The 10,000-nt window shown below is 47.2% G+C and overlaps 1 protein-coding gene across 2 annotated transcripts in view; it reads right to left on the bottom strand.

The window, feature by feature from the left end:
* The window catches only part of rspo2 (R-spondin 2), a 114,118-nt gene extending 107,780 nt beyond the window's left edge, over positions 1-6,338 (bottom strand). For both annotated transcript variants that reach the window (XM_063198733.1, XM_063198734.1), the window contains exons 1-2: positions 6,004-6,338; positions 5,326-5,685 (exon numbers count right to left, since the gene is read on the bottom strand). In XM_063198733.1, the coding sequence (XP_063054803.1) occupies positions 5,326-5,425 (100 nt within the window). In that variant the 5' untranslated portion in view covers positions 5,426-5,685; positions 6,004-6,338. The remainder of the gene's footprint in view (positions 1-5,325; positions 5,686-6,003) is intronic.
* Positions 6,339-10,000: the final 3,662 nt, after the last annotated feature.

Genomic DNA, 10,000 nt, shown 5'->3' with positions numbered 1-10,000 from the left:
GGACCCCCACCCCCCCCCCCGCCCACACGCACAGCATTCTCTCTCTCCTTTCCTCTTCACTCACAGAGACATCCATAGCACCCCCCCCCCCCCCAAATTCTCCTCTTCCTTTCCTCTTCACTCACGTAGCCACCACCCCCTCCTTCCCCTTGTCCCTCTCCCGTCTCCTCTCCTGTCCTCTTCTCCAGTTCCACCACACCAACCTGTTCCATCACCACATGCCTTTCCACAGCCTCCAGCATCTCTCTGCTCTTCCTGTATACATACTGTAGTCTCTCTCCTCTCCAACTGCAGACCAAGCGCCCTTCAGGCATATGACTGTACTGTATACTAAACTGTATCCAAGTCACAATCTAAAATACAATTTCCATCAATGTTTTTATTAGGTTTGTAATTACTGTGTTTAGTCTGGTGTTCAATGTGATGAAATGCATTAGTTACTGGTGCTATAAATATTATTATTACATTACAATACACTTTGATTAGAGGCATTGTCTGTGAGTACTACTAGCCTCGTACGAGAACCGGATTGGACTGGCAAACCGAACGTTTGATTGCATCACTGAAATACACATGCGCGCACACACGACACACGCACATATGTGCACAGGCATGCGGGCCGACACACAAACACACTCTCAAACACAAAAACACACACACGCACGCACACACGCATGCATGCACACACGCACGCGCCCGCACGCCCGCACACACATACACACACACACACACACACACACACAGACACACACGCACGCACGGACGGACGGACGCACACACACACACACACAAAGCACAGTTCATCCTAGTACCGAGTTCAAAATGATTGACGCCACTTCCTGTAAACAACACTGTACAACTACCCATCCCCCCTCCCCCCCCCCCCCCCCCCGCCCCCACCCCATTCCTCCTTCACCCCCACCCCATACGCCACCCCCCAGTTGCGATCAGGGGTGCAGTGCCAGTCCTCTAGCTAGACCTCTTCAGAGTAGCCCAGCTCCAGCTCCTGTGGGAGGCACGCAGCCCTCGCTGCGCCCTCTCTCTGTTTTTATACAGTCAGCAGGTGGCATCATTAGCCTGCCTGGGAATAAAGCATGAAAACTAATACCCTTGAATTGAGGAGCAATGATATCATGGCCAGGGCCTGTTGGCATGAGGGAGCACTCTGTAGAGGGCAGAGTGGGGGGTAAGGAGGTGTAAATTTAATATGTCTTTTTTTTCTTTCTGTCAGGGCTGTTGCTCTTACGCAGCCTGAGAGAGAGAGAGAAAGAGAGAGAGAGAGAGAGAGAGAGAGAGAGAGAGAGAGAGAGAGAGAGAGAGAGAGAGAGAGAGAGAGAGAGAGCAAAACAGGCCAGGGGGAGTGGAGTGTAACGCTGTGTTGGGCCTTTTACACGCTCTGTGTGTGTGCGTGTGTGCGTGAGTGTGTGTGTGTGTGTGTGTGTTTGCATGTGTGCACTAGGTGTACCGTATGTGTACATGGGTACGCACACATGTGCATGTGTGTGTGCATACTTGCATACATGCAAGTGTGCATGCGCGTATGCATGTGTGTATTTCTGTGTGTGTGTGTGTGTGTGTGTGTGTGTGTGTGTGTGTGTGTGTGTGTGTGTGTGTGTGTGTTTGCGTGCATGAGTGTGTGTGTGTGTGTGTGTGTGTGTGTGTGTGTGTGTGTGTGTGTTTGCGTGCATGTGTGTGTGTGTGTGTGTGTGTGTGTGTGTGTGTGTGTGTGTGTGTGCGTGAGTGCGTGTTTGCATGCAAGGCAAGCTTGCCTTGTGTGTGTGAGCATGTGTGACCCTGCAAAGCCTGCAGAGAGTCTCCCTTTCCCCCCTCATGGCTGAACTGAAGATGATAGCACCACTCATTAAAACATGCAAAAAACTTCCATTTGCTCTGACTGACCACAAACTCATCGTGCTGCGGGCGGAGGAGTAGCACGGAGGGCTCTGCTGTTCCCAGCTAACACAATACCTTCAGTGTAAACACCGCACATTATGCACACACAGCCATCTAGAGCAGTGGTTCCCAACCTATGGGTCGGGACCCCCCCTTATGGGTCGCCAAAGATCCACAGGGGGTCGCGGAGCCCTCTTGATTTTAAGGGGTTTCGTTTTAAATATATATAGCCCATGTTGAATAAAAGACAAAGCATTTAACTAATAAATGCATAGACGCAAGAAATTGTAAGTGCTACATTAAACATTTATTCTATATTTGACCAAAGACGAATTGAGGAATAAAATAACTAAAATAAGTTTTCGCAGGAAACGGAGGGCATCTTGTGACTCCGTCTCGTGCGGGCGCTCGCGTGGTTGGGTCACCAAAGCTTACAATAGTAAAAACATGGGTCCCTTAAGAAAAAGGTTGGGAACCACTGATCTAGAGTATGAGGCCATGGGATTTTGTCTCGCTGTACGCAAGTGCAGTGCATTGCAGTGCGGTCAAGACTAAAGGGGGCCAAAATGTGAGGCCAATTCGCATGCGGTACCAAATGAGCCAGGGGGACCAAGGCTGGGCTCGGCTCGGCCCAGTCGGCCCGGCTGCTTCAGACTGATTGGGTCTGGTCTCTGTGCGAGAGCCTGCCAGGGAGACTGTATATAAAGCTGTCACAGGAACCTTGAGGGTAACAAGGAGTGTGTGTGCGTGTGTGTGTGTGTGTGTGTGTGTGTGTGTGTGTGTGTGTGTGTGTGTGTGTGTGTGTGTGTGTGTGTGTGTGTGTGTGTGTGTGTGTGTGTGTGTGTGTGTGGGTGTGTGTGCGCGCGCGTGTGTGTCTGGGGGTGGGGGTGAATGGTGCATTTCAGAGTCTATCATAGTAACAGGGCCCTCTTGCTCACACACACACAACACATGCTTCTCTGACTGCACGATAACTTAAAGGAAGGAAGTTAAAAAAAAAGAAAAAACGTTCAGGCTTGGCTCCTTGCCACTGAATGTTAAATGTCACTATTTGCCTCCCATTTTTCACCTGAAACAAGGGGACACAGAGTCAACTCCCTCCCTTACTCGCTTACTCACTCACCTCACCCTACCTACCCCCAAAGACTTATAAGACACGCAGGACTTCAAGTGAGGTTCTGTTGTAATTATTTCTGTTCTGTTGGCGTAATTCAGGGAGCTTTGCATAACATGGATCTGATTTAATGGTGTCTCTGGGTCACAAGAGTAAATTACCCCCCCGACCAAACACACATTAGCGTGGACACACACTGAAAAATGTGATCCGTGTAGGCTAAAAGTCTTTGGTCTTACACACGTTTTACATGTAGTTAGCCCCTTCACAGTTTCCTAAACGCCCCCCAAAACGTAACTATGGTTCACCTACGCCAGCAAGTTTGATCCCATTAAGAAAATGATGTTATGGAGTAGCTGAGATCACAGAATCCCTCGTAGAAAAACAGTGGGCCAGAAAACGTATGTGTGTGTGCCAGTACCCCGCAGTGATTGCCTGATTATTTGCAGATGGGTAGGGGTGGGCTTGCAGCCGCTGCGCTGTGTATGGAGGTTTCCCCTCTGGTATGGCATGCATACGATTGAATATACGGTTGCCTACTACTACGCATTAATAATTTACCAAAAATTGACGGGTATAAAAAGGGCACGCTATGCGCTCCTGTGGCAAGGGACTGTTAAACTTGATTCAAGAGAGTGCGTGTGTGTGTGTGTGTGTGTGTGGTACGGTGAACTGCATGCCGTCATTTACCAATGCAATCAATAGAGCCCCTATACACCTCATCCTCCTTAGTTCCAATAGGATATTTGGCTCAATAAGCTCAGAGGCTAAGAGGGATCAGTCGAACAGCAAACACCAGGCGCTGCCTTCCGACTGGCTGACGGTGAATCGTTGTGCGCCCCGCGATTTACGGAGGAGACCTAATCCTTACGCTTTCCAAGTGGGGATTGTTATGGGTGGTTCCTACAGCTCTGAAATCAATCAAGAGCTACGCGATCAATTAAAAGCAGCTTAGCTGATGATGAGAGCCAATTCACATGACAGTGGGAAATGAGGGGGGGGGAGGCAACAGCTATTCATGAGGTGACTTCCAACTGCTCGTTCTCTACACGCCACGCTCCACGGTACTAGAAAGCCGCGCTATTGAATGTTTTGTAGTCTCGTCTGAGATTTTACAACACAAACTGGTGGCACAAGAACTGATTTGTTGACATCAAGTGCCATGGCACAATTTGCCATTTCATATTCCTCCCTTGAAACATGTATTTGTTACACTATTAGAAACTTCATATGCGCCGGTGACATTTTACGCGCGAAGCAATCAACCCAAAGTTGATGCAGAAATGGATCACTTTGACGCAGCCTAATGAAAACAATCATTTAATTCACGAAATTCTCTATGGTTAAGTCTACTGGGTTGCCTTAACACACACAGGGCCTACCAAAAGCAAACTGAAAGAGATTATCTAACGTGCAATGTTTTGAATATTGGAGTTAAATTGGGGAAATAAAGCGTAATTTGCCGAGTGTAAACTACATGCCATCATTGATTTAAAAAAAAATGACAGCAAGCCACCACTCCGTTGTGCATGAACAATTGCTTTACATAGCAGTTTAACGATTGAATCATTTACAAGTGGTCTATCAATTAAACTTATTACGGGAAGGGTATTGGGTTGTGTTACATTTAGTTGAAAGGGCAGCAGGAGAGGTCAGGAGACATGCATGCCATTTGTAAATGTTCCCCGCGACAGCAACGGGATCGATTAGGATATCTGATATGTCGCTTTACGGCGTCTTCGTTCTTATCGCACCTCCTATTATCATACAAGGGCATGATCTCATCTTCCGAGGCTCACTTCCAAAACAGCATTTACGACAAATGAATACGGCAAACCAAGAACTCACTCAAAAATGCAAGGTCTCTAACGCCAATAAGCGATAACCATCCCTATAGGCCCTACATTATTCGTTTGAAGACTTTAACGCATCAGGTTGACCTAAATGTGTTAACATCTCACATCAGGACTTGTTTGATCAAAGAGAGACAACAAAAAACACCGTGACCAGGCAAGTCCGTTAAATTTGAGGAAGAGTACAGCATCATCCCAACCATAAAGCATCTTTACTTCTGCCCAAATTACTTTACTTTCTTGCCAACATTGGACATAGGCTTCCATCAGTCACACTAATCTTCATAACTGCCTTTCCTACACAGGTTTAGTGTAGAAACTACCTTTACGCACCAGCCCAGCTTTACGCATCATGTCAGAATTCCGAATCCCCAACCCTCTACACTCATCGGAGCGATGGCATGTTTAGTCTGAGATGCAGAATACAAGTAGGCTAGTTTATGTCTCCCAGTGACAAAATCTTACCTCTTTTGTTCCGTCTCCAGCGATGCGACTGCGGCTGACAGTGGCTGTACTCCATGCAGTTCAACACGATTAGGGCAAAGGAGAAAAGTCGAAACTGCATCTGGACGGCTGTTGTTCTCCCGACTCAAATCAGAAGGTGCTGTGGATGGGACTTCTCCCAATCACTCTTCCAAATCCCCAGACGTGATTTTTGTTTTTAAATACACGGTTGTCCTCACAACAAGCGACCAGGAGTTGAGAACTAGACTAGATCCCAACGTGTCACACATCAGTCGAGTAGCGGCATAATTTCTCACCGCTGGATAATGTCATTTTACGAAGATCGGGGAAATTCTCAATCGAAAGTATCCTCCTTTTAAGCTGGGGAAAGAAAGATAACACGCTGTTATTCGGGCAGCACACCGCTGATGATACGATCAACGCATTTGTCCGGATGATGAAAGATTAGTTTATGCCAAAGAGTTGTTTATTGTATGGAAATGGGTTGTAAATTAACGCTAAATCAATTAGACACGTGTGTTCCTTGCTCTGCGCTTGGGCAAAGGGAGCTTGGCAACAAATGAATAAATGAACAAATGATAAACTGTTTCTATAGCATGTCACAAGTCAACATCTCCGAACGCGCTGAACATAGGCTAAGATGCTGCGTGCAAAGATAAAACGATGCGGAGCAAATACCTGCATGAAAAGAGGTCTACGGTTCTCCTTGTAAAGTAAAGTTAAGTTCCTTCAGAGTGCCACAGCTGGACTGGAACATAAAACATCACTCTTGGATGACAGTCAAACAAAAACTTAAGTCTTAAAAAAGCAGAAATCCGTTCGTATTGAAATCTTTTGCTCTCTTTGGAAAGCCCTCCTTAGCGCACACTCCGGTAAACCTACACATGGAAGTTCGCCTCGTTGTAACCTACTGAAGCGAGTTCACCAATAGTACATCGTGACTGAAATGTAGCCTATTCAGAATGCTTTCACCAGTCAGTGTAGATTTCTGCTGATGCTCCGGCTGAGCTGTAGTGGCAGTAGCTTACTGGTCCTGATGCTTGAGGTTGCTTTTTCTATATAGCCTCTCCTGTCACGTGGAGCATTGGAGATCTTGTTGGGCTTTTCGGCAGAGTTTTGAAGCCCCTTGGCCAGAGTGGAGTTTTTTTTGTCTCATTTAAAATTTCGAAGATGACACATGCAATTTAGCCCGCTGCCACAAAGTCTCCTCAGGGTCCTAGCGCGGTGCTCAAATAGACCCACATTATTCCAAAGTGAGGCGGGATATTCCACAAATCGAAAGATCCCTATGTAAATTGTTGACTAAACAGGGCAGAGTTACAAGGAATAAGATTGTTACATAATACTGGATAAGGGAAATTTAGATGACGGTAGCATATGAGGGACACCTGGTGACAGTAACTGCTACAAAAGTATACGTTTATTAGGCCTATGAGGAACATAATTGATGTCATGTAATGACTTCTGAGTCTGCCTTTAACAAGGAACAGTGGCCCACAGTAGGCTAGCCTGTTTAATTTAGAAACATGCCTTTCTTTATGTGGCAAGCCCACCAGGGTAGTTTATTTAGCCCACATAATCTCTTTATTTGATTAAGTTATGAAGTCCATTTGAGGCAGTAAACACATTTTTTATTATTACTTCCTAATAACGTTTTAATTGCTAAGAGTCGTCATTGAAATATCGACGTTAAATGGCACAAACACATGCCGGGCTAATGGGGTGTTCTAACGCATGCACACAACATGCTTGCTTGTGGTTTGTGCATAGGTGGATCATGAATTCCACGTGATCAAATACCTCAAATGAGAAAGGTCTATGCAGTGTGATGGGGCACTGGCTTCTTGTACGGCACATTCTCACCAAAGAGGTTCCTGTATTGAAATGGTTCTTACGAGAGAATGAAAACAACAGTGTTGGGACGCACACAAAACTCACCAAACATGTCACCTCTGTTGCTTCAAATGGTGTGCAGTCGCCCAATGTTGTACCCCTATTGACCACTAGGTGTGGCACTTCATCTTTTAGTTATTACAATAATATATATTTGTTTAATCTCTGCCTATCACACAGTCTCCAAGTTGCAGTGAGAAGTACAATGTTGTTGGTATGTTCCAAGAAATGAAATCTCGGTTTCGGAGACCGGGTTAAGCTGTCGTCATTGCGCACGCAGCCCAGCCGGTAGCCAGAGGTCAGCTTCTACGTCAGCCCAGCGCACCACTGCCCCTCTCCCTCTGCACTGACAGCTCTGATGAGTCATGAAGACACGACAAAGGGTTCCCCGCAGAAATAGGCAAAATATGCTGAATTGAAATGTAACACAGTGACTGATGGGTTTTTAAAAATATATATATTATTGTAGTTTTTAGTTAAACTGCATATTGGAGACTGGTCAAACCCAATTTCAAACTTCTGTGCTAACCCTGTTACATAGATTTTTGACAATAAAGTAAACTTGACTTGACTTGAGCTTTAAATATGTTTCGAATGTAGACTAATGTATATTCTTACCATATTGTGCAATCAGTGCAATGGACTCATGATAATGAAACCTCTTTACAGGCCGCTGGGGGTATACTAGTGATAAAGGAGATGGTAGTGATAAGGAAGTGGTAAATTTGCTAATAGATATACCTGCGGGCAGGTGAGTCGACAAGGGTGGACAAAGGGGTCAGTTGTCCCGGGCCCAGAAATGGGTATTCAGTATATTGTAACAACTATGTAATGGGTGGAGGGTGCTTTTTAGATGACTTTGTCCCGGGCCCAGCCAAAGCTGTCAGCGGCCCTGCTTGCAGGCATTATTTAGTTAAGAAAACGAGAACTCCACACTCTTCTATTAGATGATGTACCTCTACCTCAAGGTGGTTGACTTAACCGACTTTACTACTTAAGCCGTTTCTTAGTATATACCCACCAGTTCCATGTAGGGAAAATAGAAATACATACACGGCACACAACACAAGCGACCGGGCTGTGAAGGTCTCCAAGTGAAAAACCTAGCGGTGACCTTTTAGCCACGGCTTGTTTATTTATTTATTTGCGGCCAAGTGACAGAGGCTGTGGTCGTGGAGGACCACAAGTCGGCGGCCACAGGCTCTGGACGGCGCACTAAAACAACATCTGAACCAGCACTCCTAAAGGTGGATGCGATAATTAAGGGCTCGGAAGGGGCTTTTTGTTTTCCTAATGTGTCATGGCACAGGGAGCGGTAAACCCATCACTTCACCGCCCACCACCACCTCCACCCCTCTCCTCTCTCTCTCCCCCCCATGTCCTCTCAATATCCTCTGCCTCTCTCCTCTTCATTTGCTCTCCTTCCCCCTCCTCCAGTTGTCCCTCCACTCTCCACCTCTTCTACCCCCTCCTTTCATTCTTCCCATGTCCTCTCTCTCTGTCCTCCCCCTTTCCACCCTCCTTGTTACGGTCCTCTCCTCCCTCCGTCCCATCCTTCAACTCTCCTCCCCATCCTCCTCTTTCTCTCCCTATGTCCTCTCGACTCTCTCTTCACAGCCTGTCTCTCTCTCTCTCCCCCATCCTTCACCTCCTTGCTTTCTCTCGCATGTCCTCTCTCTCTTGTGAACCTTTCTTTCCGTGTCCTCTCCTCCTCATCCCCCCTGCTCTCTCTCCATGTCCTCTGTCTCCTCTCCATGCATCCTCCTCCTCTTTCCCTCCCCCCTCCCCCTCTTCCTCCATCTCCCAAACATTGTACTCCCTCAGTGTGCTCTCCTCCTCATCCTCCTCCTATCATTCTCTCGCTCGGTCTCTCCCCGTCCACGTCCTCTCCCTCTCCTGCCCATCCTCCTCCTCCCATATCTTTCTCTCTCTCTCTCTCTCCATGTCCTCTCCCTCTCCTCCCCATCCTCCTCCGCCTCCCCCCATCTTTCTCTCTCTCTCTCTCACCTCCCCATCCTCCTCCTCCTCCCCTATCTCACTATCTCCCTCTTCTCCCCATACTCCTTTCTCTCTCTCTCTCTCCACGTCCTCTCCCTCTCCCTCTCCTCCCCAACCCCATGCCTCCCTCCCTCCCCTCCCTCTCCTTCTCCTGAGTCTGGGAAAGCAGGGGTGACGTCAGCATATCTGGGGCCGTCTAGACCAAGGCCTCCAGTGTTATGGCACTCTCCGACAGGGACCTGTAAATATGTCATCTGATTGGGGCAGGCGCAGGAAGGAACTCTATTTTCTCGTTCTTTCTTTCTTTCAGGGGAAAAAAAAGACTCGACCAAATTAATCTGGTCCCTGCCTGTTCGCTCCATGCACCTCCTTCATACCAACTTACACACAAACACACACACAGACACGCTCACCTCTTCTAAAGGGGAGGACAGCATAGCCAAAGGACGATTATGGTGAAAGGAGAGATAACCGGAGAGAGAGAGAGAGATAGAGAAAACAAGGGTGAATGACAGAGAGAGCGAGGACAGACAGATACTGAAAGACAGAGAGATAGAGGGAGATGACAGGAGAGAGAGAGAGAGAGAGAGAGAGAGAGAGAGAGAGAGAGAGAGAGAGAGAGAGAGAGAGAGAGAGAGAGATTGTTGGAGGATGACATTAGAGATTAGCCTTATTGTGTGGTCTGAGTACTAGAGGGTTATGGGTCCCTCCTGTCTGAATCTATGTGGAGGTGATGGGAAGAAAGCACAGCAAGAAACAGTTTGACATCACCTTCCTTTGCCCT

This window comes from Engraulis encrasicolus, chromosome 5 (assembly GCF_034702125.1).
Source record: "Engraulis encrasicolus isolate BLACKSEA-1 chromosome 5, IST_EnEncr_1.0, whole genome shotgun sequence".
NCBI lineage: Eukaryota > Metazoa > Chordata > Actinopteri > Clupeiformes > Engraulidae > Engraulis > Engraulis encrasicolus.
This window is presented reverse-complemented; position numbering and strand designations above follow the sequence as displayed.